The sequence below is a fragment of the Gavialis gangeticus genome, unplaced genomic scaffold (genome assembly GCF_001723915.1).
Source record: "Gavialis gangeticus isolate Ggan-Ray unplaced genomic scaffold, GavGan_comp1, whole genome shotgun sequence".
NCBI classification, from domain to species: Eukaryota; Metazoa; Chordata; order Crocodylia; family Gavialidae; genus Gavialis; species Gavialis gangeticus.
This window is the reverse complement of record NW_017728991.1, coordinates 503,891-530,580: the sequence shown is the minus strand read 5'-3', so window position 1 is coordinate 530,580 and position 26,690 is coordinate 503,891. Positions and strand designations below refer to the sequence as shown.

General features: G+C 53.8%; 1 protein-coding gene across 2 annotated transcripts in view; it reads left to right on the top strand.

Moving 5' to 3' along the window:
- Positions 1-25,376, top strand: part of TBC1D16 (TBC1 domain family member 16) — a 33,630-nt gene extending 8,254 nt beyond the window's left edge. The window contains exons 2-12 of one of the 2 annotated variants that reach the window (XM_019515542.1): positions 1,070-1,309; positions 2,184-2,814; positions 16,526-16,723; positions 17,266-17,413; positions 18,363-18,527; positions 19,182-19,330; positions 20,126-20,260; positions 21,258-21,444; positions 22,605-22,784; positions 23,782-23,928; positions 24,702-25,376. In XM_019515542.1, coding sequence (XP_019371087.1) covers positions 1,132-1,309; positions 2,184-2,814; positions 16,526-16,723; positions 17,266-17,413; positions 18,363-18,527; positions 19,182-19,330; positions 20,126-20,260; positions 21,258-21,444; positions 22,605-22,784; positions 23,782-23,928; positions 24,702-24,947 — 2,364 coding nt within the window. In that variant the 5' untranslated portion in view covers positions 1,070-1,131 and the 3' untranslated portion in view covers positions 24,948-25,376. Of the gene's footprint in view, positions 1-1,069; positions 1,310-2,183; positions 2,815-16,525; positions 16,724-17,265; positions 17,414-18,359; positions 18,528-19,181; positions 19,331-20,125; positions 20,261-21,257; positions 21,445-22,604; positions 22,785-23,781; positions 23,929-24,701 lie in introns of both variants that reach the window. The other variant, XM_019515534.1, reaches the window with a different exon arrangement.
- Positions 25,377-26,690: the final 1,314 nt, after the last annotated feature.

The following is a 26,690-nucleotide window of genomic DNA, read 5'->3' as shown; positions in this document are numbered from 1 at the left end:
GGCAGAGTGATTCCCACCCTGCCTTTGCATTGTTCTGGGCTTGCAGGGGAGTGCTTTGTGCCTCCCCGCGTGCTGCCTCAGCAGGCCCTGCGCTCTTCCCGGTCTCCCTGCTGAATTATTGATGGCATGAGCATCCCATCTGGGCTCAGCCTGCAGCTTCTCGTTAGCAGCACCGCAGCCTGTTTTCGGGTCACGGTACATTTGCTGGTTACCTGGGGATCGTGTTCCATAGTTCACTCATGTTCCCTTTTGCAAGCTGAGACACCTGCCCTGTGGCTTGGGGCTGGCGCGCTGTATTCAGTTACCTGCATCTTATTTGCCTGCTGTAGCTGGAATAGTTCCCTCCACCCCCAACCAAGAAGAGCCCTGTGTCTAAATAACAGAGTTTTTTTTCCAAAAGTCAGGGGATACGAGGTGAATGCCCTTTAGCCTGAACCAAGTGGCGCCTGGTGCCAAGGGTGCAGCACCAGCCTTGACTTGCCCAGGTGTGGTTCCTGTCTCAGCTTTGATTTGGGGTTGACCTTATGGGACTGTCCAAGCTGCCTCTGGGCCATCGCAACAAGGACGCATGGGGCAGCTCTGAGTCCTCAGAGCCCCTCCCTTAGTCCTGGGTAATGAAGTGCTCTTTCTTTCCCTCTCTGATCATTATTAATTACTTTGCATTTTGTGGCAGGCAACAGAAGCCCGAGACCAAAGCTGAAACTTTGGTCTCTGCCATCCCCAGGGATGCTTCGAGCACCACCTGGCTCCAGCAACGCTGGCCAAGGGGAGCCGGCTGTGAGTTGTGGCTGTCTCCCAGGCACCGCGTGGTTCCAGTGGGCTCATGCTCCCCCCGGCCCTGCGGTGTTGCTGGCAGGCCTCTCTCCTGTTCTGTGCACGGTTTTGCTGCATGTGCAGTGAGGCCTGTAACTGCTTGGGGTGTTTGGAGCTCCCTGTGTGAATGGCAGGGCTGGGGTAAGAGCTGATGGGAACCCTGCCGGCTGTGATGTTGCATGGCAGGAAGTCCTAACCACTCTGTTTGTGTCTCGTTGTGTGTCTCCTAATGCGGTTCCTTCCCCCTTCTCGGCAGATCTTTTGTCTGGACGTAGCTTCTGATTGAAGCGGACAGATAATGGAAACACTCCCCTGGCGATGTCTCTGGGGCGACTCCTCCGACGTGCCTCCTCAAAAGCCTCTGACCTCCTGACCTTAAACGCGAGCAGCGGCAGCAGCGCGTCATCCGTGCTGGATGGGGAGATCATCTATTCCAAGAACAATGTCTGCGTCCACCCTCCCGAGGGGCTGCAAGGCCTTGGGGAGCATCATCCAGGTAATGGGGACTGCAGAGTCTGCTGGGGGGTGGGCTCTGGTGTGTACACATCTGCACAGCATAGGCCTGCATCTTGCAACTGATTCACAGGGGGCTGCCATGAAATGAGGAGCCGAGACCTTCTGCCTATGCAAGGCAGTGCTTAGGAGCGGCCAAGAAAAGTCCCTTGGCAATTTGGGGTGCGCTTGCATGCGTCCAGGAGGCCAAGCACTGTCCCAGCCCTGATTGCATGAGTTGCCCCTAAAGCCATTTCAAAACAGAGACAAGTGAAACCATGGGGTGTCATATGCTGGAGCCAGTGGAGAGCTGCATTGCTGCTCTCTCTCCATGCCTGCTGCCGTGTGCCTCTGAATGGCAGTAGTTGTTACTGGCTTTATAATGAAAAATAATTAATTTGGCTTGCGTTTGCCTTTGGCTTTCGCTAAGTATTTTAGCCTTTAGCTGTGCTAGGGCAAACGCCTCTGAGGAGTATGTTTTAGCTCACACTTGGAGCAGAATAACTGACACCCAGTGCAAATTTTACATGCAATTGTGTCATTCATAATGCACCCTTGATTCGTTGTCTAACATGTCCAATCAGGGGCAGGAATAAATGCATGTGATTTCTGTAACCATCCAGGCCAGGAGGAATTTAAACTATTCATAAACCATCTGCAGACTCGGAATTATTTGCAAATAGCAAATAAGTTTGAGAATTTCACCATCTGTTTGTGGACAGGGGAGAAATCTGCCAAACTGTTGGATTCCTTTTGCTTGGCTGTGTTGGCAGGAGTCAGCTTGCTGGGGTGGGGGGAGTCCAAGGTAGCCCCAGCATATGGCTTATCTTAAGTATAAAATGTATGTCCTAACGGGCTGGTTCTGTGCTCTCTTGAAGGCTACTTGTGCCTGTACATGGAAAAAGACGAGCTCCTCGGCACCACGCTTATCCTCGCCTGGGTCCCGAACTCTCGGATTCAGAGGCAGGACGAAGAAGCGCTGCGCTACATCACTCCGGAGAGCTCCCCTGTGCGTAAGGCTCCCCGCAAGCGTGGCCGCCACACTCAGGGCTTTGGCGCCGTCCGGCAGACCTCTCCCACTGAGCAGAAAGGGGCAATGATCCCTAAAGGTGAAGATGTCTTGGTCGTGTCGCAGCTTATCAGAGATGTGGCTCACATCAGCACCCCTTCTTCCGAAGGGGACAAGCTCTCCCAAGGCTGCCCAACAATAGACAGTAGCCACAATTCCCCACCGCCTGCCCACAGTGACTCAGGAATTTTATCGACAATCAGTTCTCAGGATGAGCAGAACAGGTTGGAGCTGTCGGCGGAGGGGACGGAGGAAGGGCTGGACTGCAGGCCAGAGCAGGGGGAAGACGAGGCCTCCTTGGAGCTGTCCGTGGATGACGTGAGCAGGGACAGTACGTTCGACTCCGATTCTGATGCCTTCTCTTCCCCGTTTTGCCTCTCTCCCATCAGCGAAGCCCTGGGGGAAAGCAGTAGCTCTTTGTTTCTCGATACCGAAAGCAGGTGAGTGCGTCAGGTTTTTCCAGCTTCCTGCGGGGAGGGGGCATGGAGGTGGATGCAGCTGCAGGCTCAATAACCCGGTGCCTAAAAACCCCTCTGAGTCCAGCGGGGTCATCCTTTCTTTGGGCTTTCCTTAACCCCTCTCCTTACGGCTCCATTTGCTTCCCTTACATCCAGTTAAAATCTCAAGAAATGCCCCATTTCTGTTCTGTGAAGAGTTTTGCACCCAGAGGTGTGTGCTTTATACTGGACCCTGAAACACGGGCTCACTTCAGGTGGTCTGGATTGGGTATTTTCACTATATTTTTTAATAAAGTGCCTGTAGGTTTGTCTGTGTGGGGGCTACGTTGGCCTTGAGTTAATACACCATTGTTATTAACTGATGGGGCATTAAACGTGTACATGAATATGTGCATATGTAAATGAATTGCAGTGCATAGCATCCATGCCAAGCTGGTCCAGATTCGCTGACATCCCCCCAGTGCTGGGTTGGGGGGTGCATGTGCTGCTGTTCCTGAGCACAAGTGGAGTAATCGCAAAGGTGCTGCTGAGGTTCAAGTCTGCCTGCACCTGGTGCAGGTTAACCTTTCTGCACCTCAGAAATACCCAGAACACATTCACACATGTAGCTGGGGTGGGATTTACCCCTCTGCAATGGGCTGACCTGAGAATGCCCCAAGGGGGTGGGCTGTAAAGGTGGTGTCAGGTAACCAGAGTCTGAGGCTGGGTGTCAAGGCCCCGGTGTCTGAGCAGTTCCTATGTGCTCTGCATTGCAGCCGCTCCTGGGGAGGGTGCTTCCAGTTAACAGGAGCCTGACACGGTCTTTTGAGCTGGCACTTTATAATGGATGGGTGGGATGTGATGGGGAGAGAGCTCCAGCATACAGCAGCAGTGTGGAAGGAATCTGTGCGTCTGCCGAGGGCTCCCTCACCTGGCCGTACAGTCAAACACACAATGCACAAAATGCCCAGGACGATTGTTCATTTGCATGGTGCCAGCATCGACCTAAAAGCATGTGCCCCTTGCTCCTCTGAAGAAGCTGCCTCTTGTGCCAAATGCTGAAACGGCACGTTTGTCTTTCTCACACTAAATCCAGCCTGTGGGGTTAAAGCCATGCTGCTAAGGATTTTTTTCCAAGCTATGTTTAGAACGCCCCGGATTAATAATTAACATCAGTTCTAATGACCTGGCTTCATGTGTTCATTTATTCTTCGCACTGTGCTGAGTTCAGACAATGCAGTTGGCTTGATTTGGGCTGGTTCCTAGTTTTCATGTCACAGTTCTCCTGTGTTAGCACAGCATTGCATTCTCTGGGTCCCCGGGCTTTGTCGGTTGTAAAAATTACTGAGTTTTTTGTGGGGTGTTGGTTGCAGCTGTGTTGGTCTAAGGACACAGGGCAGAGGTAGGCAGTTACTTTGGGCAGAGGGTCACTTACTGAGTTTTGGCAAGCCATCGAGGGCTACATGACAGGCAGCCAGAGGCAGATAAGTATTCATTTTCTAAATTTTTTAGGGGCCTCACAGGCCAGATAAAGTGGCTTGGTGGGCTGCATCTGGCCCGCGGGCCGCATTTTGCCAACCCCTGACATAGGCAAACAAGGTTCTTCGGGTAAATGCAATGTCTTCTATTAAATGAAAGGCTTAGTTTGTCTGGGAATGTGTAACAGGCTTTACTTTCACCAAAACGTGCAGCTTCACACACTTTACCTGGCTCTCTCCTCTTGAAAGCTGCAAAGCTTCCACAAAGACGTTTGCAATTTGGTTTTGAGAGAGCAGTTTCCTGTCAGGATAATGACTGAAGAAATCCATGAGGAACACGCTGGCTTTTAGTTGTTTGCTGATGGCATCTCTGTTCCAAGCATTGCGTGGAACTGTTGAAAGGAGCAGTCGAATTACAAGACGGTTGTGCAAAATGCTGGGTTTTATTTGACCTAAAATGTGAGTTTGTTAAAAGTGAGTTATCCCAAAACCGAAATCTAGGGAAAATGCTTCCATGAAGGCTTTTCAGTGCCAGCCAGAAGCTTTCAAAAGAGAAAATACTCCTCTGTGTGTTGTATTCCTAGGCAGTCCCTTGGTATTTTCCTGCCAGTGCGCTGGGTTTATGCTGGACTAACCCTAACCCTGAAGCAGGGGCAAGTGATGCTCTTTGGGCAGCCTGGGACAGCAGTGGCAGTGAGACCAAGTGACAGGCTCAGCACCGCAGAATGGGCACCTGGGCCAGGTGGGGACTGACAGAAAGGCTACAGACCCCTAAAATAGCAAGGCAGCTCTTCCCTCTGCCCTCCATTCAGGGAGATTTTAAGGCTAGGAAGGTAGTGAAACATCAGCGAGGTCTATAAAATGCCCAGCATCCGTGACTGCAGTGGGTGGCAGCACCAGAGGGAGGGGACATGATCTGTTGGTCTTCCCAGGGTTTTGCTGGTGGATGCGGGCAGCCTTCCCTTCCTGTGCTGGGCAGTTCGCCTAGCTCAGGAGAGCCTCTAGTGGCTCACCAGCCACACTCCCGGTGTCCTGCCACCCTGCTAGATGCAGCTTGGAGAAGTTTTCAACACACTGCAAGTGGGAACAGGCTTGTGTGTTATGTGCTGTGGATTTAAAGGCCTTTTGCAGCGCATGTGGCATAAGGGATGGCTTTGGGCTGCTCTGCCTGTTTCTGTGCCAGCCTGCTCCTTGGCAGAGCAGCTTCGTCCAGGGGGTTGCAGAGCGGGGAGTGCTGTACTAACCCCTGAGTGGGAGTGTGGACCCTGGCTTCCTCGACTGGGTGCACCTAGAGCCACGTGCATGCAACTGGCCTTGTTTGTCGCGTAGGTCTGCCTCAGGTCTGGAGCATGACGGGGATTTGTGTTGCTGCTAGGTTGTCTCTCTCTCTCTCTCCTGCCCTCCAAGAATACAAGTTTCCAGTAGGGCTTTTTTGCCCCTTCCTTAGTTGCTTTCCTGCCAAAGGCTGGGCCCCTCTCCCTGCACCAACTCACCAAGCTGAAGTGATGCCTTTCCCAGGCATCTTTAGTCCAGCTGGAAGTAGACGATCCTGCGGGTGTGGAGGTAGGGCACTGGGAGTAAGCGCCAGGTGCTTCCAGGCTCCCAAGGAGACAGGTGTTGCAGACTGGGGTGGAGGCTGGAGGCCTGGTAGGGAGCCTCTCACATTAGCAATGCAAACCAAGAGGTTTCCAGGAAGGGCAACATGCAGTAGCATCACACCAGATGCTTTCTTCCCGCTGGCACTGCTTTTAAGGTTCAGAGCCAAAGGGCATGCCCTCTCTGCAGGTTCTTGGCTCCCCGCAAGCTTCCCCCGCCTGGTCTGCTCTTTTCCTCTATAGGGCTGGATGTGCCACTTGGGTTTTCCTGAACGTGGGAGGCAGCTTTGTGCTTAGCCAGCCACCTTCCTCACTTGTCGGCCCACAGAAAGGTGTGCATGGCATGCACTGACAACATCAGTGGCTGCTTCTTCGATGCCTGCGTTTCTACAGGGGCGTGGTGGCATTGGAAATAAATAGGTTATTTTGGTTCTTTCCTCCCTTCCTCTCCATCCAGTCCAGCACTGTACCTGTGGCAGGGGACAGGGAGTGTCATCCCACAGCTCAAAGGGACCCAAGTCAGGACTCCTGGGCTCTGTCCCCAGCTCTGCATCCAGCCAGTCGTGTGGACTTAGCCTCTGTGTCCCCATCGGTAAAGCAGGGGTAGCGGTGCCCCGGCACAGTCTGGCTGGTGAATATCACCCAGAGCATAAGACCTGGTGCTAATCTGCAGGTGCCTTTCCCAAAAGCTTCTGGTCTTTCACTGACTTTAAGGCTGGGTGATGGCTTGCAGACTCTGCAGCCTTGGCCCTGGGGCAGTGGGACAAGGCAGCATCTAGCCCTGGCTTGGGGACCCAGCGCCCAGCTGTGCTGACAATGCATGAGCAGACCTGTACCAAAATGAGGGGGCACCCATTGAAATTAGCAGGAGATGGGTTTAAAAGGAACAAGAAAATGCCTTTTTTTCCCACGGCACATCATTAACTTGTGGAACTCATTGCTGCAGGAAGGTGTCAAGGGAGAGAGCATATCCAGGTTCAGAAAAGGACCAGACAGGTTTATGGAGGATAGATCTGTCAGTAGCTGTGAAATGGAGCCACTAGAGATGTTTCCTCTGGTATCTCTGAACCAATAATGATAGGTGCCTAGGAGCGGGGTGGATCACATTAGATCTGTCCAGTTCACTGTTCTCCCTCTAAATCATCCACTCCTGCCACTATCAAAGATGGGATCCTGGGCTTGCTGGACCGTGGGTCTGACCCAGCACAGCACTGCTTATATTCTTATGTACTCCTGTCCCGGGTCCCACAGCAGGGCTACCAGAGACACAGAGGAGCATGAGCGGCTTGGGGCCCCGAAGGGAGCAGACCTGAGTGTTATGTGTGCAGAGTAGATAGTGTTTGCAAGAAGGGGACCTAACAGAACGGCGCTCTCCCGCAGTCCCCGCAGCTCCTAGACAGAGATGAATCTGGAGCACAAACCTTCTCCCCGCCTAGCCGGGCGAGATGCCAGGCCTGGGAAGCAGCTTCTTAGGAGTCTGGCTTGATGCAATTTTCACTGACTGGTTGCGTGGCCTGTGTTTCGGCCTCTTCCCAGGGAGCTCATCAGCTGCCCTGCGCACAGAGGGGAGCTGCTGGGTGACGGAGGGCAGCAGCAACTGTTGCATCATGTTATTATGGCAGCTCACCTGCGCAGAATAATCAAGAGGCAAAATTACAGGAGAATAAGCTGAGATGAACGTGAGCCAGTGGGGTCCCCGCGGAGTCTGGAGGGGCTTGGGGATTTGTCCTTTCTTCCAGCATCCCTGCTGCAATGCGAGTGGTTGCAGCCTTGCGGTGATGGGAGCCAACGAGCAGATTCAAACCCTCCTGCAACCTATGGCAACATCTTGTGTCATGCTGCCTGCGTGTCTTGTGTCCGACAAGCCTGGGGGCAGCACCCCTGGACAGGCCCATCGGGCTTTTTGGCATGTTGTCTAAAATGTTACTGGAGTCCAACCAACTGTCCAACTGTTGCTGACGGAAATGTATGCCTCTCTGAGTCAGTTGGTCTGTAAGGTGCTACTCTACCCTGCCTTCTGCCTAAAATTTCCTGTCATCGATCAGTAAAACTTGAGAGTGATCTCAGCTCCGCGCCACCCAAATCAGATCCTGGGAGCTCCTCACTCCACTGAAACCGCTGGCAAGATCTCCTTGGTTTCCCCTCCGATTCGGGACATGGGCAGGCTGTTGGGTGATGGGACTGGGGGCATCAGTGCCACGGAGGAGGGGGGAAATTCAGGACGCTGCGAAGGCCTAGGGTTCCAGATCTTGCCCTGTGTAAATATTTAAACAGCGGGAGGCTGTTTTTCCCCTTTGGGTTCCTGCCAGCTTTCCATGGAAGAGAGTCGTGACAGCTGACTCAGGCGCAGCCAGCGTGTTACAGCGAGGCGCGAGTGAGAAGCGCGGCTTGGAATATGCATCGAGAGCAGAGGAGGTGCAAAAAGCCTGGGGAAGGCGCCAGGGGGCAGGAAGCCCAGCGAGCCTCGGAGGTGGCGAGGGCAGCCTGGCCTGCTCCGCAGGGCTTTCCCGGAGGGGTCAATGGCTCTTTTGAAAACGGAGCTTTAAACTCTTGCTTTTACAGTGAACTCTGTCTCCCCGCGATGAATGCAGCCTCTGAAAGAGCAGATTGGATGGCGACCCGGTTTCCAGCCCCCTCTTGATTGTTTGCCCTGGGCCATCTTTGTCCCAAATGCTCCGCAGAGATGCAGTTCCCCGGGAGACACTTGGCTGACAAAGGGCATCTCTGGAAACCACCCAGACTGCGGTGCCCGCACGCTCGGCTCTAGGCTGCTTACGAACTTGGCAGCGCTCCCTGAAGACGGGAAGGGAATTCAAAGTGTCCTAGGGTCCCGCCGCTGGGTTTTGCATTGCACCGAGGAAAGCATGCCGGCTGGTTCCCTGCCACGCAGGGCTGCCAGTGCTGGGTGCAGTGTCAGCCTGCCTGCAGCTGTTCAGCCGGTGCTCCTAGAACAAGGCAGCCTAGGCTTTGTGATGGGCTTGGAAATATGTGGCTGGCCTCCGGAGCCGGCCCGCCGTGGGCTGCCCGTGGCCAGCAGATGGCAGGCGCCTCCCAGCGCAGTTCCAGCCAGAGCAAGGTGAGCCAGCAGCAGCCGGAGGAGGAGGAGGAGGTCCGCTCTGCCCCGCGCCACCACCACTCCTGGTTGGACCCGCTGGGAGGCGGCAGGAAAATGATGTGCGAGGTGTTAGACCAGGCAGGCACCTGGCAAAGTTGGGCTCCAAGTTTCAGCCGTCTTCTGGGGACCGTCGATGCTTACCTTTGTTCTCAGCGTTCTTTGGGAAAATGCAATCTTTTTGATTAGACCAACTAAATAGCTGGAAAAAATGCTCTTTGCAAGCTTTCGGGCACAAGCACCCTTCCTCAGGCAAAGGGAGAGATGTCGAGCATGTTGCTTGTGTCAGTGCTGTTCTCCGCCGTCCAGCTCAGGCAGGAGATGTCCCCTCCGTCTCCTGGCAGATCCCTGCACAGGCGATGTCTTGGTGGATCAGATCATCAAAGGAGCCCTTGATCAAAGAGCCTGCCGTGGTGCTGCTACTGCAGAGCCTGTCTCGAGGGATGTGGCAGCTGACCTTTCCTCCTCGGAGGGGCTGCGACTGAGATCTGCAGCATCCGTCCTCCTTCGGATCAAGGACCGTGCAGAAACACGGCCTTGCCTCCTCTCCTGTGGGGCCCAGCAGGGAGACACCCCATGACAGAGCTGAAGTTTGGGCTGTGTGCTTAGGTGCCATGGTGCGTTTCCAAGGAGAGCGTTGGCCTTGCTGGTCCTGGCATACAATACCTGCTGCAATCCTTGTGCTACAGAGAGCTCACCTCGTCGGCCAGATAGCATTACGCAGGTAGTGACCGTCCCTGTTTGGTCGCTCGTTATTCACTTCCGTGGTATAGCCAAAAGCCTTAACTCCCAGTATTTGTCCCCCAGAGTCTCCCCCCGCGGAGGGACAGACACGCTTCCCGCATGCTTGGGCTTTCCTGCGAAGTGAGAACGCAGTAAGCAGCTGCGCTCTTCCTGCCCCTCCTTTGCCTCCTGGCCAAACAGCCTTCCCCCGAATCCGGAGGTGGTGCGACATCAAAGCTGGGTCAGGGATGTGCCTGCTTCTCCTGAACTGTTAACTCCAGAAAAGAAATAGCCCGTCTCCTTTAAGAGCGGCTTTCGTAGCAATAGGTGGTCCTGCCCCAGCTCGAGAAACCTGGGGCTTGTCTAAATGTGACTGTTTTAGAAACCAGTTTGTTTTATGAGACTACATTGCACTGATGTAAGCCCCTTTGCACCCGTGTACTGGCAGCCTGCAGAGGGGGACTGGACCAATTGAACTAGGCTGGTTCCTAAATTAGCATCATCCTAAGACAAAACTGCCTGTGGGCCAGACCTGAAAGGATCAGGTTCATCCTTGATACCAAAAGGGTTTCCCAAGGCGAAGGGTGCCATGTGTTTCACTCTTCCCTTATGGGCAGCGGTGCTCAAGGACTGTGGTCCTTCAAGAGGATGCTTTGAGCAGCCAAGTGCGATGGGCAGGATTAGAGGAAAGGACAGTGCTGCTGACTGCTTGCTTGGAGAAGCCTCGCCGTGCTGTGTCGTTCCCGGGGCATTGGTGCCATCCTTGGTTTGTTGGGATTAGGGGAACACCCAGAGGCTCTAATCAAGGCTGAAGATAAATCATGCTTTGCCTTCATGCTTAAGTTGGCCTCGTGCAGGAGGAATTGTATTTCCCCTGTAGAAGTCCCACTGTAGCGTGTGCAAAGCAGTCTGCACAGTCTGTCACCTTGGCTGAGTCCTTGCAATTAGAGCAGTATTAAGCACTGACAGTAACTCTGAAACCTGCTTCTCATCAGCTCTCCTCTTTCCCCTCTCCTTTCTGCTGCCTTGGAGAATTGTATCCTCCAGGGAGGCCTCTGAGGCTGCATTGTAACTGCAGCGAGAGGCTCCCTGGGTGGTGCTGCTGGTGCTGCTACCGGGTCAGCAGCCTCCTGGGGTCCAGGGACTGGCTGAACTCGGTCTGTCGGTAGAAAGTCCCTCCAAAATTCCCAGTTGGTTGCTTGGAGCCAAGAATATAAGAACAAAGATAATCTTCAGGGTTTTCAAGGGGCTGGGGTTTCAAAGGCTTGATTGTAATTAGCATAATTAGCTCAGAATTTTATTTTTGCATGGAAAGAACTGCACAAAAACCCCTGGCAAAATAACCCATTGATTTCAAAAATAAAATAAACACTGCTAAGAAAGCTTCTCTTTTCCAGGCTGGACTGGGCTGAAAGGTAAACATTCTTCTTTGGGCCGTGCTGAGAAATCACTTTTTCCATCTAAGGAATTTTTTTTTCAAGTGTTGCATTTCAATTGATTTATTAATGAGTTAAAGCCCAGGCATGAGGTGCCCCTTCTCTGTACGGATTGCAAAAAATCTGTTGTTCGGCTTTTGAAATGCTTTCCTCCTTCGAAACGAAGGTAAAGTATGCACCGTTGAACAGTATACACTGGGCTTAAAAATGATTTGTTGTGTTTGGCTTTTCAGGGACCGTGTGTGTTTTTATTCATTCAAACTACTATCCTTGCTGCTGCTGCCCAAGTGTCACAAAAGCTCACAGAGAAAATCCGTGCTTTGGGTTTAGCTAAGCGGACTTTACCTGTTTAGCCATCTGATCTTTGAGAAAGCTAACTTGTGTTTAACAGCGAACGCAATTGTACGTTCAATTTTGGGCTGCCCTGGAAAAAGGGGATTGCGGTACTCTAAGTCACTACAAGTCCTGGGGACTCTTTTGCTTCCTATTTAAATGCAGAATTACCAGCGCAAGGATTTTCTGTTTGGTTCGTTTGTCGTGTAGCAGCGAGGAGACCCGGCGGAGGTGGGTATGCCCGTTCTTACAACGCCCTCCGTTCCTGCCTGAACTCACCTGGTCTCCTTCCAGGCTGCTGCTGCATCTCAGGAAGAACGAGGAGCCCCAAAGCCTCCAGTGCAGCGAGGCTTCTTGCTTGGCTGTTTTCTTATGCTGAGGTAGGGAAGAAAAGGGGAGCATCCCAGAGTGCGTTGATTCCTCTGCCTCCTGCCCAGTTTGTCTTTGTACGCAGAGACTTTGGGTATGGATCCAGCAGCTGGCATGAGCACTGGGTGCTGTGCCCCCGGCAAAACTGCAGGAAGCTTCAGAGAGAGAAAGCCGGTGTGCCTTCATGTGGATTTGAAACGTCCACTTACCTCAACACGAACTGCTTGATCTTTGCTTCTCGCAAGCAAACCGATTGTGGCAAAAGGTGCAGTGGTCAAATCCAGCTTTCTTTAGCCCATCTTGCACTGGGAGGTTTCAATGGTATGCAGAGCATCCTTGGTTAATACAAGACCCCATCCCTCATCTCGCTGCGACAGTCTTGTGGGCAGAGGAAGGAGGGGAGCGCGAAAGTCTCTGCCTTCCCTGTGGACTGTGTTTCTGTGATGTGCGCTAATCATGAAGCTTTTTCTGTTTTCTCTCCCTGTCCAGTGGGGAGCAGATGCCAGTTCAGTCAAAATACAAGCAGCTTGAGAGCCAAACAGTTTCAACGGTAATTATAAATCGCCTCTGAAAAGTGCCCTTGAATCTGCTCCCTGGCGCTGAGTTTCAACGGGGAAAATGATTTTTTTATAACGTATTACTTTCCCTTTACGTTGAGCTAAGCAAAGCAGGTTTGTCAGCAGCAGAGTGCTCCTAATTTGGTCTCCAGTGACCTCTGCAGCCATGATTGGCAGTCTGTTGTCAGGAAGGAACTTGCGCCTGTACGATAGGAATGAGCAGAACAAATGCCGCAGGACAGCTTCGGCTCCCTGGAGAACGCGGGCTAAAAAGGTGAAAGAAGTGCAATTACAGGAGGTTTTCAGCCCAGAAAGTTAATTAGCTACTAAGTAGCATTTAGCGCAGTTCAGTGTGAAGGAATTTATGTTTTGCAAGCAAACAGATCAATGGCGGGCCCGTGGAACGTGGCTTCTGGAAACCCACGCCGGCATCGGAGCGCTCCGTGCGGTGACGTCCCACGAAATCTTCCATGGATTTCCCTCCTGTGCGGACAGGGCTGGGGGATGCTCCCCCCACCAGACACCACTTACCTACTCGCGTGCACCTCCACGGGTCTTTATTCTGACATGACATTTAAAGAGACACATTCCACTTCTTCAAAATAAGTGGAATAAATCCTTCCCTGTTCAGAAAAGTCTGCATGAGGAGGATCTGCAGGAGTTTTTTGAGGCGGTACAAAGCTTCAAGCATCTATTCCAAATCTTATCAGCCTGAGGGGGATTTAGGTGCAGGTTTTAACCTAGTTTACTACTCTCTGCTCAGCAGGTATGAATGGATTTTAAAAAACTGCATGAGCATAATCCTCTTGCGGCTCTGTTTTCAGGGATATAGCCGGCCAGGATTCCCAGAACAGTGAGTCCATTGTCGTTTTGCCGTGCCTTTGATCCTTCTTTTTGGGGAACGGATTGTGAAGCACAGAGGTATCAAGACAGCCAGCTCCGTCTCAGATTGTCACTTCACTCAGCCCACCTGACATGGGTGCTTTCCACAAACTTGCAAAGATGCAGCCTTTGTAAAAGACCCATCTCAGCAGGCCGATTGCTCTCAGTCCAGGTGTCTGATACTGCTTCCCTGTGTCTCGACAGTTACTGCAAGGGGATTCAGGATGCTTTGGGCTTATGACAATTACTATTACAAACTCCTACTTGTGAGGCTTCACCCTACCATCCTCTTAAGGGTTACAGCTGTGCCAAAGGGGATGGTACAGGCACACAGCCCGTCATTAAGGACTCCTGAGAGACCGCCTGTGGTAGCACTTGTCTCTAACTGACTAATAGGAGGGACACTAACTTAAGAGGAGCAAAGAAACTTTAGGAAGGAAATGAGCCGTGAATGTGCCTGTTGCACCGGGGTTCCTGCTTTCAGCTTTTTCAATTCTGCTGATAAGCATTTGGTTTTTCTCCAGGTCCCTTCACTCCCATGCATAAACCATAGCACTGGCTTCGCCTGTTTTGTTTTTTTTTTTATTAATCCCACAAGATAATATCTCCCTGGAATGTGTTTCTGCAGTGCTAAGGCTGCTTTTGAAGAACACGGTCTAATACAAATCTCTGGTCCAACGAACATAACGCCGGCTTTCCGGTGCTATCTTGCAAACCTAGGAGCATTCTCCCTGCCTGCATGTGTCAACACAGAGGTGACTCCCTAAAAGCACAGACTTAATTAATTAGCATTGGCCTTACTGCCTAAGAGCCCATCCTTACAAGGGGCAAGCAGGGCTGCACACAGCTGAGTGTTAACATTGGTGTACAAAGCAGTTTAAAGCCATTTTCCAATGCATTCAGCACGTACAAATGGGAAAGGGCTTATGCTTAAACATAAAGTGGAGTCTTTTTTAAATTCATGGAGTGATTAACCTGGGTAATTATTGAGCGTTAGTATTTATAGAGTGTGTAAAATAACACTTTATATATTTGTGGTGTCAGGTACAGTACATGCATATATTACCAAATGTGCAGTCACAAGCTTCCTGCTCGGTTTGCTGCTTTGCTTTCTGCTCCCAGCCCTCTCTGCTGGCATGCTGCCTGTCCCCTTCCTGATCTGCCACATACAGAGGCTTCCTGTGCCACTCGAGGGGCAGCATGTCCCCATGCTGGGAGCATATGCGATGCCGTGTACAAGTATTAAATGCTGCTCGTGCATCTAGTGACTTGATGTGCTTGAACTGTGCGGAGTTTCTCACGGGAATAACCTGTGTAGTACATTCGCTTCCAGCCTCTTGTCCGTTTATTTCTTTATTAGATTTATAGGCTGCCCTTCTTTGTCTTTCTGACCACTTGATCTCCTCAAGGGCTGCAGGAATACCTGGGTGGTTTTGCTTAGTCTTTAAATGAGTTTGAGTCATCTCTTCCTGGAAAATCCTGTGTAATCAGCTGTGGCTTCAACCTGAATGTTGCCGCGTAAAATCCAGCTGCTTACAGCAGGCTATCCAGCACGTGGTGCTTTTTCCAGGCTGTTTTCTGCACTAACATACGGTAGAGAGCATTCCTGGCAGGCGTTCCACACCGCAGATCCAGCCGATAAAGCAGCGCTTTGATTCTCACAAACCCAGATACAACTTGTCTGAAAGTGTGTGCGCAGCATAGATGACGAGGCCTGGCTGCACTTTCCGCTTAACACTGGGGGGCTCCAGGCGACATTCGGATGAGGTGCAATGTTGCAGAGTAGGTGAATCGGTCCTTCTCGCTGGAGGCGTGATCCCTGCTTGCATTCTTGTGGTGCCAGGTTGTGTCCGAAGATCTCACTTCGATTGTGTCTCATCAGGATAATTAAGCAGCAGAACAGGCATGCATTAAGTAGTGGAGCTGGTTTGTTTGGGTTAAGATCTATTAAGACCTTTTTATGTAAAGTCTTATGCAGAATGAAAGGATGGGGAGGGATTGATTTTGCATGTGTGTGGGCACTGAGGTTTCATGTCCTCCCCTGGAACTAGCCTGCCCATTCAGCCTCTGTTACTAATTTCACCCGCAGCTAAAGGGGATGTCCGCAGCCTGTTCATTGAAACGCAGTGACCTGAACGGTGGGTGGATGCTGGAAACACAGCCTAATGGCCCTCACTTGGAGGGCACGGTAGCCCGTTGCAGAAAGCTTCCTGACGTGGCGCAGTGCAGCCGCATGCTGAGTGTGCGAGTCTCAGTGCTCAGTGCCTACATTGTGAGATAAGCGGATTAGAAAACACTGCAGAAAGTGGCACTGCGGGGACTGCCTTTATACCTGCTCCTTGTCTTGTTTTGCAAACCCTGATTTCACAGTGGAGCCCATTCAGGCCTCGCTTTACAACTGTTCACGGGCCTTGACCTCTGTAAGAGCCGGGGGGGGCGGGTCACGGTTTCAGAGTCACTTAGTTCTCAGAGCAGTGCCGCTTTTCTTTGGGGATGGGGCTGCTTGGCTTTTAATCTAGGTTCAGGCTTCCCCTTGGGGAAACCCTGGGTTCATTTAGCTGCTTAGCTTATTGGAAAACAGTCTGGTTCTGGTGAAAGGGCTTTCAGATGGTTTCCCAGTCCTCTGTATTCAAAGGTTGACACTTGCAAGTGGGAGCTTGTCTGAAGTCCCCATGCATGAAGCCAAGCTTATGAGTGGATGCTAGGAAATATGCTCTAGCAAGTGAGTAATTTCCCCAGAAATGTATGTTTTCATTGTGCGGGAAGGAGGCTCTTTCAGTTCTTCTGCTACCGAGAAAAGTGACTGTGCATTGCCTCCCGAGTGTGCTCCCAGGTCCTGCCCTAGCCAAGGCCCACAGCCGCTGGGCTCCATGCAAAGGATTCTGCTAGGACTATGTGACAAAACGACCTTTCCCTCCAGGCTTTCTCTGCTGCAGCCTAGTGGGGTTGCTCTGGTCACCTGGGCCAGGGGTGGAAAAAACAGGGAAGACGTGAGCCCCAAATGCAGATGTAGAGGGGTGTAGATGATGTAGGCACCCTGGCATGTAGTGGGAAGGGAAGATGAGTGTCCACTGGACTGGCTCCCCAAACTGCTCCTGGTTATGGTACAAGAGAGACCAGTGCTGACCACCAGAGAGGTATGAATTCAGAGGCTACTGACTCTCCATCGTCCTGGGGTGACTACAGACTCTGTTACTTGTGGTTAACGGTCCTCCCACCCCTGCTCCAGGGAGACGTGTGATAACCACATGACCTGCTCCACCAGCTCTGCCTCCAGCCTCGACACCAACACCCACTTCCAGGACAACAACGGGCAAGCGCAAAACGCCCGGTGGGACGAGCAGCAGAAGGTGTTTGCCCTCGAGCAGATCTGCGGGGTCTTTCGTGTGGACCTTGGCCAGATGAGGTCCCTCCGCCTTTTCTTCAGGTGAGAAATGGGTTTTCCCCATGTCCCAGCGCTGCTCCCCCCTTGGAAACAGCAAGGCTAGTTTGGGTATAGAAAATGCCTTGAACCCTAGGCCCTTGAACTCCCTTCGCCCGTCTTCTCGATTTCTCCAGAAGTTTGTTGTGGCTTCCCCATCTCCTGTAGTCCCCGTGTCTCTGGGAGCTGCTGTCTCCAGGAGCATGTTGTGCAGGCACTGGAAAGGCTCTGGCGGACCTGCTCCCACCCCAAGGCAGGGATGCTGTTCCTTCCTGGGACCGAAGGCTTTGGAGTGGGAAGAGGAGGGAGCATGGCCACCCCACTACTACTTGTAGAGCGCTGTGCTGTGGCTGGGGCTGTGGCGGCCCACGTGCCTCGGGCTGGGGAGGTGTTTGGTCTGCCTGCCTCTATGCTTGTAGTTTTTTCTTTGAGGTTTCCGTGCATTTGTGTTTCATTCCAGCTGTGTCCTCCCTCCCCTCCCTCATCCTCTCCTCCCCACTGAGAAAGCCGGCTCTAACCTGTGTGTTTTCCCTTCGGCTGCCCCGCAGTGACGAGGCCTGCACCTGTGGACAGCTGGTCATTGCTAGCAGGGAGAGTCAATATAAGATCTTCCACTTTCACCACGGTGGCCTGGATAAGCTGTCAGAGGTGTTTCAGCAGTGGAAGTACTGCACGGAGACCCACCTCAAGGATCAGGTAACCAACCTGGGCCACGTGAGGCAAAGAGGCTGTCGTACCTGCCTTCTTAGCCAGGGCTGGGCATTGAAGAGGTGTCTTAATGAGTGGCTTTGTCAAGTATGGGCAGGGCTGCAGGGTGCACCACAGGTCAAGTCTTTGCTTGGATGTGCTGGTCCCTCTTCCTCTTGGTCCTGGGTACCAGCAGGGAGCGAACATCACAAAGGCCCGTACGTGCAGGTCCCTGTTTTGCTGGACGCTGGGCCAGTGCTCGGGCATTGGGACTAGAAGGCTGCGTTGCCAGTGCTGGATCCAAAGCCCTGCACCCGTCTCATCTAGTTGGGGTGCCCAAAGCCCTGCACATGGAAGGGGTGTTTTGACAAGACACCTTGCCAGATTTTACTGTCTCCCCACAAATGTGATAAGAGCACTTTAATGACCCATTATGTACTTACTAGAAACGACGATTTTTACACTCCCATCTTTCCCCCCCAAATCCCCTGCTGCTTTCCTCATTGCAGCCGCACAGGCTTAGGCTGGCACAGAGCAGCCTTTGATTTTTCAGTGAAACATCAGCTGCAGCTTTGCGCTGAGATCGCGAGTGTCCGGAGAGGGGACCGGGCTGTGTGGCGCCCTGCGTGCCTCACAGCACTCTCTTTGTATGGGCCCAATCGTATGTAATGTATTGCCAGTGTTTCTGGCTGTGAGCAGCATTCATTCAGTCTTGGGGGGAAGCTGAGTGTGTGTGGGGAGGGGGGATGTGGAAAGAAATTCTTGTTGGAAGTGCTGCCGTTGGCAGTGCTGTGGTTCTCGAATGCCTTGAGTAGCTCTTGCTGTTTTGATTGGTGGGATGTCAGTCAGATCCTTCCCAGGCACCAAATCTTGGGGCTCACCTCGGGAGCTGCTCTGAGAGCTGCTGCTTTGCAGCTGTCACCATCTCCTCCCTTCCGCTCTGTCTCCCCTTCAGCAGCTGACCGACGAAAGGACCTGCATGCAGTTCTCCATCCGCCGCCCCAAGCTGCCATCCTCAGAGACTCACCCGGAGGAGAACGCATACAAGCGCCTCGATGTCTCTGCCTGGCTCCATCACCTGAACGAGTCCGGGCAGGTGGAGGAGGAGTACAAGCTGCTGAAGGTGAGGGGGCACCAGCGGCTGCCCGGGTGGGTTTGCTTTTCTCTTAGTGGACAAGTCCCTGAGAGCAGTTGACTTCATGCTGGGTCTGGCCCTGGGGTCTTGGTTCTCAGACTTATTGCTGGTGCTCAGCTAGAGGTCTCACAGGAACTGCATTCAGGTCACCATAATGGAGCATCTTCCTGAGCGCGGGGAGGACTCTGCCCTCCTTCCACTGCCTGTTGGAATAAGTGGACCGGGAGGGTCCCATTCCTGTACAATGCAGTGTGAACAGCTGTAGAAAGCAGCCGAGGCTCCTACTCGCAGCCCTTTGTGGGCCCGGGCAGGACCCTGTCCAAGCCCTGAAAGAAAAATTTGCCGTGAAACGCAGCGTCTCCAAGACTGGGGATTAAGCCCTGACATGAGAACGACACGTTAATCACAGAGTCCCTCCGGGGGGGTTATTGACATTGAAATGAGCCCGATTTGTGTCTCATCTGGGAATAGAGCCCAATACTTTCCTTCTACACATGTGCAAATTTGAAAGAGCTTGAATCAAGGCATCACTTGTCAGAGGCGGATGGTAAAGCTGCAGCAGCCCAGGGGCGGGTGGCGTCTTGGTGCAGCCTGTGGGACTCTTCCAGTTGCTTCTGTCACTTTTTGCACTGCTCCCTCCAGGCCATTTTCTTTGGGGGGATCGATGTCTCCATCCGTGGCGAGGTCTGGCCCTTCCTACTGCGCTATTACAGCTACGAGTCCACGTCCGAAGAGAGGGAGGCCCTGAGGGTGCAGAAGAGGAGAGAATACTTTGAGATTCAGCAGAAGAGGTAACGGGGAGCTGCCTTCCACTCTCCTCACCTCAGCTTGGGTCCTGAAGGGACAGTGTCTCCATCCTGCATTACGCTTGGCTTTGAGACCCTCCCCGAGGTCATCCCAGGGGTGTCCGGCCTTGCGGCCCCCATCCTGGCAGAGGTGCTAGATGAGTCGGACACTTTCTGGTGTTTCATAGGGTTGATGCAGAGGGGGAGGCTCTCAAAGGGGAACCTGCTGGGGGGTGGGAGAAGGATGGACCAAGGGGCTCTGTTCCGACATACCTAGGCACAGAGGAGCTGGGGCCTTTCAGCTCATCCCTCCAGTCATTCAGATCCCCGGAGATGACTGTCCCTAAGTGTGCAGGAAAGCCTTTCTCCCAAAGGGAGATGAGGAGAACATGCTGTGCTTAGCCTGGCAAAATGAAGGTGAGGAGGGGCTGTGACCACTCCTTATAACATGTCCACGGGGAGAAGCAGCTCTTTCAGACTCACGTCTTGGCCCAAGCACAAATGGGGACGAATAAAGACAGGCTGGGAACACAGAAGATTTCTGATCATCCCAATGGCCAGGTCCAGGAACAGCCTCTCAGAGCGGTTAGGATAAACTTATTGGCAGAGGATGCTAGACCCATGTCTGACTGGGACTGTGACGCGGCTGCCGGTGAGAGCTGGGGATGGACTCAGTGCCTCCAACCTTCTCGCACAGTCTGGGCATCGTGGAGATTGGGGAGCTCAGTCTGCCTCCAGGACAGGGGTTTTGTGGTATCTCTCCCTGGGCTGAGCACACTCACAGGGCTGCTTCGTTTCCAGGCTGACGATGACCCCTGAGGAGCACAAGGAGTTCTGGCGCAACGTACAGTTCACTGTCGACAAGGACGTGGTGCGGACTGACCGCAGCAACCAGTTCTTCCGTGGGGAGGACAACCCCAATGTGGAGACCATGAGGTGATGCTCCTTTATGGAGGGCGGCATCTGCCCTGGCTAGAGCTTTCCCTTCCAAGGTGCAGGAAGCTGTGTGGGCAGGCCTGGCCTTGGAGCTGGGCCAGGCGGCCCCTCTTCCCCTACCTGTACCACTTCCCTCCAGCTGTAGCGATGTCCCGTCTCCCTGGCCCAGTTCCTTGTGGACAGGGAAGCCAGGAGGTGGACACCAAAGGGTGAGGGCACTTGAAGCATCAAGCAGCCACTGCAGGAACACAGCAGGTGCCTGGGTAAAGCTGAAGCTGGCAGTCTGCAGCTGCTGGGGTGACAGACCAAGCTCCCTAGGACTGGCCGGTCTCCCTGGAGCTGCTGCACCCAGGTTCTGGCGCGTGGTTAGGGAGCAGCTAGATCTTGCCTGCTGTAGTCGTTTGGGCACTGGGGACGGGCATGTAGCCCCTGCCCCACATTGCTCCTCTGTTCCCATCATGTGACTCTTTACTGTTTAAACTGCTATTTCCTGCCATTTTGATTTCCAGCACCTGCTGTCCCCTCCCCAGCTCTTGGGGTTTCCCTCCCCTAGAGCTGTTTTGTGTTTCTCTCTCTACCTCTACTATGTTTCTCCCCTGCCCTGCTTCTCGGGGGTGGACAGCCCGCCTGGAGACTGGGTGGTTGTGAGTCCTGGTCCCAGATTGCCACAAGCTGTTTGGAAGTCTGGCTGGCCAACCAGCCCCTCATCAGAGCTGGTACAAGGCAGTCTAACCCTCCATGGCCATGCCTGGCATCTGGGCACTCTCTCCCCACGTGCCATGAGGTGTTGTGCTGGAGGGCACACGGCCCTGGGGGCTGCTCAGGAAGCTATGTGCTTTCTACCTGTAGCTGCATCCTTCGTGCTTTAAACAGCAGGAGGGATTTTTCAGTTGCATGGTTCTGCATGTTGGGTGGGATTTGGAGGGGGGAAGTGGGACTGAGTCACCTGTGACAGGTGCCCGCTGGATCTCACCCTCTCCTGTCTAATGCCTCCTAGGAGAATTTTGCTGAACTATGCAGTGTTTAACCCTACCATTGGCTACTCCCAGGGGATGTCTGACCTCGTGGCCCCCATCCTAGCAGAGGTCCTGGATGAGTCGGACACTTTCTGGTGTTTCGTGGGGTTGATGCAGAACACTATTTTCATCAGCTCCCCCCGGGATGAGGATATGGAGAAGCAGCTGGTGAGGCTCTCGTTCCTTTCCTTAACTTCCCTTCTCCCCAGGCTGTCGGAGGGATGTTGGTCTCCGATCGGTGCCAGGCAGCACCACATGAACGCGGCTGTACTGCTTGGGGTTCAGGCGGTGCAGTGGCAGGCTGTGTCTGGAGGAGGGCCCACCGTCTTTGCACTGTGCTGCACTTAAGCCAGTTCATGCTGCTTCTCAGAGGGCTGCGAGCACCGCGCTGCACTGAGCAGTTGTGCTAGTTGGAACCAAAAGTGCTGTACTTCCTGCTCCTGGGCCTGTGGAGTGTCTGAGTCTGCATCCTGGCCTTTGCTCCTGGGAGGTTTATTTAATTCCTCGTTATTTGGCTGTAGACGTGACTTAGGAATGATCTGGTCCAAGCTGCAAACTTTTCCATGGATATCTGTTTTTTAAATGCACCAATAACTGTTGTCTGTGACCAAGGTTTCACAGACCCAGGGCATGTGGAGAGCTGAAAGCCAGGCCCAATCTGCCTGGCAGCATTTCTTAAAGTAGCGGGTTCTTTTAAAAATCTAGATGCACCCTCAGGCTGTCGGGGGAAAGCTAATTCCATCCTGGCTGGGCAGTCCTACCACTTTGCTCCCAACTGGAGACATGCTGTCCTGGTCACCGTGGCCTCCTCTTGCCATGGAAAGCTACTGTGAAAGTCACTGGTGGTGTGTGATGTTCCCGTGCACACACGTGCATCCCCAGCGAGTTGGTTTTCCAATGCAATGTCTGTGCCACCCAGTGAAAGTCAAAACTCAGCGTTTCCAGAAATAGCCACCTCTGTCCTCTGTTTTGTGAGGCTGCACTCCTAGAGCTCTGAGTCCCAGGCTTCCTTTTTTTAGCAGCAGTATAAAAGCAAAGCTGTAGTGCATTTGGTCTTCTCTCTTTTCTTGCTGAATCTCTGCCTGTAAAGCTCTGTCTGCACTGACGAGCCAAGGCTGGTCCTTAGTGCAAAATATATAACAGGTGTGGCATGGCTGAGGCCTGAATACCAACATGGGGCTTGTTGAAAGAGGGGAAAAATTTCGTGTAACAAGGCTGGAGTGTGGTGATGAGGGACATGCCACTGGCAGGCATGTGCTTCTGGGTCTGGGGCATCACAGGGACAGCCACAGGGTGGAGGATGAGCTGAGTGACGGCACCTTTTCCAGATGTACCTGCGCGAGCTGCTGCGGCTCATGCACCCCCGCTTCTACCAGCACCTGGCCACACTGGGGGAGGACGGCTTGCAGATGCTGTTCTGTCACCGCTGGATCCTCCTCTGCTTCAAGCGCGAGTTCCCAGAGGCGGAGGCCCTGCGCATGTGGGAGGCTTGCTGGGCTCATTACCAGGTGAGGCTGCAGTCTGCAATACGGTGCACCACAGAGCAGGTGCATGCCCTTGGTTGGCCCCACACTCATGGATGCAGCTGCCTTTCCCCATGCTCATGCAGTATGTTGCACGAGAGAGCACCCACCCAGGCAAAGTATCACTGCACAGACCCAGCCCCCTTTTCACTCCCTGAGTTGTGACTGTGATGCGCTTAAAATAGCATCTCATCTTTGCAATGGGCTGGTTTTATCCCCTGCCGCTTGCCTTAGAAATCATTGAAATCAATGCAGATTGCACCCTGGCTTGGTGCTTGATTGCGTCCTGGGGATGATCTGGCTCCTGCTACAACCCATCAGTGCAAAAGGAATCACCTTCACTTTAAGTGGCAATAGTAGCTTGTTTCCCCAAGCCTCCAGACTAGCCACATGCAGCTGAGTGCTGGTCTGCTCCTGTCCAGTGAGCAAAAGGGCAGGGACACTTGGAAAGTCCTCTTCATCAGCCCACACAAATTGTATGTTTGTTTCTGCATAAATTGGCCTGCAGAACTGCCCTCCGAGGGCTGCGCAGGGAAGTCGCGATGGGCTTGCCCATGCATTTGGAGTGGGAGATATCCATCTAGACAGTGCATCTGTGGGAGGGACCATGTGCTCTGTAAGGACGCTCCCCTGTCTACCTAGCAAAGAATCGTGTCCCCAAGGGGGCTTAACTCCTCAGACCTGCAAAACAAGGTGGCCTCAGCAAGTGGTTTCCAGCTGGGGACGTAAAATAATGGGTCCATTAGAAAAATCATGACCCTCCTCTAGCTTCTGTCCTCTGGGGGGCAGCTGCTTGTGGCTTGACTCCAGTGGGAACTGGCTTGCTATTCACCACTAGCACACATCCCAGACGGGAACCAAGTTTGTGCGAACAGGGCTCCTTCCTGACCCAGGAGTCTTTCCAGGTTGGGTGGGGGAGAGAGGGCACTGGGTGCCCCAAGCATCCCATCCCATAACGCAAACTCCTGCTTTGCTCCTGCAGACTGACTACTTCCACCTTTTTATCTGTGTGGCCATCGTGGTGATCTACGGGGACGACGTCATTGAGCAGCAGCTGGCCACCGATCAGATGCTGCTGCATTTTGGCAACCTGGCTATGCACATGAATGGGGAACTTGTACTCAGGAAGGTCAGTGCCGTGGGCCGGCGTGGGCTGACCTGTCATGGTTCTGAATGTGGGAGGCCGAGCGGGAGCACTCCCATTTCCCTGTTCACTCGTCCCTGGCATGGGCCATAGGCACAGCAGGAATGAGTGGTGTGGGGGTCTGTCTATAGGCAGCACATATTGTGAGACCAACCCTGGGAAGTGCAGGGAGTCTAGATGTGCCACTCAGAGGCAGGATAACACACACGTGCATTCAAAGGCTGGAAAGGGAGCCTGCAGCTCTTCAGCCTTGGGGTGAGGGCCCCTGTTCAGGTCAAGCAGGAGTGATGAGAGGCGTGACACTCCCCTGCATGAAGAGCAGTGATGGTCTCAGTTTAGTGCTCAGTGATGCCAGGTGATGCCCCACACACACGCGTGCACACGCACACACCCCTCACTGCTGACAGCTGCAGCAGCTGAAGGTGGGGTAGGCAGCAGACTTTCCCCTCTCCTCCGTGGTCGCTGCACAGCATGTCTGGGGCATGTCAGCCAGCAGCAAGAAGGAGCTGTGCCCAGTGTTGTCTGGGCTGGGCCGGCTCTGTGGCTGACCTGACGACTTCACCTTCCGGTGGCTGAATGCAGTCAGTGCTGGAAATGCCTCCCAGGCCTCTTTTGGCTGCACTTGGGATCCATGTCCCCCCTAGCCAGGCTGCTGTGGATCCTCGTGTGAGCCAAACAGACCCACGGGCAGCCCCGGCCCCTCGAACGTGTGCTCTGGCTATGCCACTAATGAGCCTCCCCTCCTCTCCCCCCTCCAGGCACGGAGTTTGCTGTATCAGTTCCGCCTGTTACCGCGCATTCCCTGCAGCCTGCACGACCTGTGCAAGCTTTGTGGGACCGGCATGTGGGACAGCGGCTACATCCCAGCTGTGGAGTGCTCTGGACATCACCCTGAGTCAGAGAGCTGCCCATACGGGGGCCTGGTGGAACTGCCCTCCCCCAAGCCCGGAAACGAAGGCAAGAGAGGGCTGAAATCGCGGGACGTCTTTGCTTTCCGGAAATAGCCCTGGATGACTGGCACGCGTGGCAGAAGCAGGGGACATGGGCAGGCAGGAGACACGTGGAAGGGGAAAGAAAGGGCGAGTTTCTCAAGCCTTCTGAGCTGAGCAGGGGCGGCACGATGTGGGTCAGACCCGGAGCAGTGACTGCACACCCGTCGGTCTGGTTTGTGTTTCTGCTGCTGGATCGGAGCAAGGAGCCCTGGACTCGGTCCCTTGCTGAGTGGTACCAAGAACAGCCTTCACAGGTAGGGTAGGGAGCTGAGACCTGGGGAGACCTGGCTCTGCACTGCCCCTTCCTCCTGGGCACAGACATTGCTTCGACCAAAACTCACGGCTCACCGGCTTCTGCATCAAGCCACGATCACTCTGAATATGTCTGCCAAAAAATAAAGTCGCTAGCTCTGGGCTCGTGGGGGAGCTGTTTCCATGGGCCGATTCCTGCAGAATTGTTCTGTGTTGCGTGGGACGTGGGGGCAGGCGTGGGCTGGTTTCCCCTGGACTGAACCTGCCCCCTGCCCGCATGCAGGGAGTCCCATGAGCCTCCTCCCAGGGGGTCACGTTCTTGTCTACCTCCACTCTCAGCAGAGCCCTTTCTGGTGCTGACAGCTGCAGAACAGAGGCCTGTTCAGTCCAAGGGGCTTAGCCCCAGGTGCCTGCAGGCTGTCAGGGGGCTCCTCTTCCTCTTTGCCCCCCGGTATTTTATGGTTCAGCCTGTGTCTTCAGGGAGGCTCCAGTGCCTGCTTTCCAGGTGGGGACCCCTGCACAGCAGCTGCATGAGCAAGGAAGCAAATTGCACTGCAGCAGCCAGCGCTTGGGCCCATCTCTGCTCCCAGCCTCCGAGTGGGAGTAAGGGTGGCTACTGCCCCTCTTCAACGCCAGTCAGCTGCAAATGCTAGGCTGGGACTGGGGTTGGAGCACGGGGCTTCAGGTCAGCAGTGTGGGGTCCCCGGTGAGCCCTGGAGGGGAGAGGGCAGCTGCAAGGTGATCCACGCCAGGGGGCCAAACACTGTGCTCTCCTTGCTGGGCCTTCAGGGCCTGCTGCTGTCTCTGGCACCAACTTGCCTTGGCCCCTGCCCTACTGAGCTGGTCTCACGCTGGCTGGGTGCAGTGTGGGGGTCTGCTGCTTCCAGGCTTTAATGGGAAGGGGCTAAGTCCTGCCGTGGCTTTTGGGGAACTACTTTGCCCTTCAGGCTGGGGCTGCAGCCAGTGCCATCCAGCCGTGCTTCCCCCAAGCTGGCTGGAACGCCCCCGTCCGAAAGTGGTACTGTGTTGGCATGGGGGGTTTGGGAATGCCAGAGGGGGTCATGGGAAAAGAGCGCCACCTGCTGCCCACTTTGCCCCTCCACACAAAGCCACGGCCATGCATCTGTGTCCTGCACGGTTGTAGCCGACATCCAGGAAGCCTGGGTGCAGCCGCCGGCAGGCTGAGGCACCGGGCAGCGCGGGCATTCGTGCCGCCTGCCTGCCTGTCAGCATCGCAGGGACGAGCCTGAGTGACTCCCTTGCTCGATGTAACCTGGGAGCGATCACACAACACAACCATCCTGGACCCAGAGCCGGTCTGGCTGCCGGAGCTGTTTGCGGTGGGAAGGGATGAAGGCGGCGATGACTTTTGAAATGAGAGTTTCCACGTGAGCAGCACGACGGTTGTTCCGGGTTCCTTTGGCTCAACACTTCGTCTGGAAATTTTCCAGCGTTTGCTTTATGGGGAAAAAAACCTGCTGGCTCTTTGTGACACCTAATTGT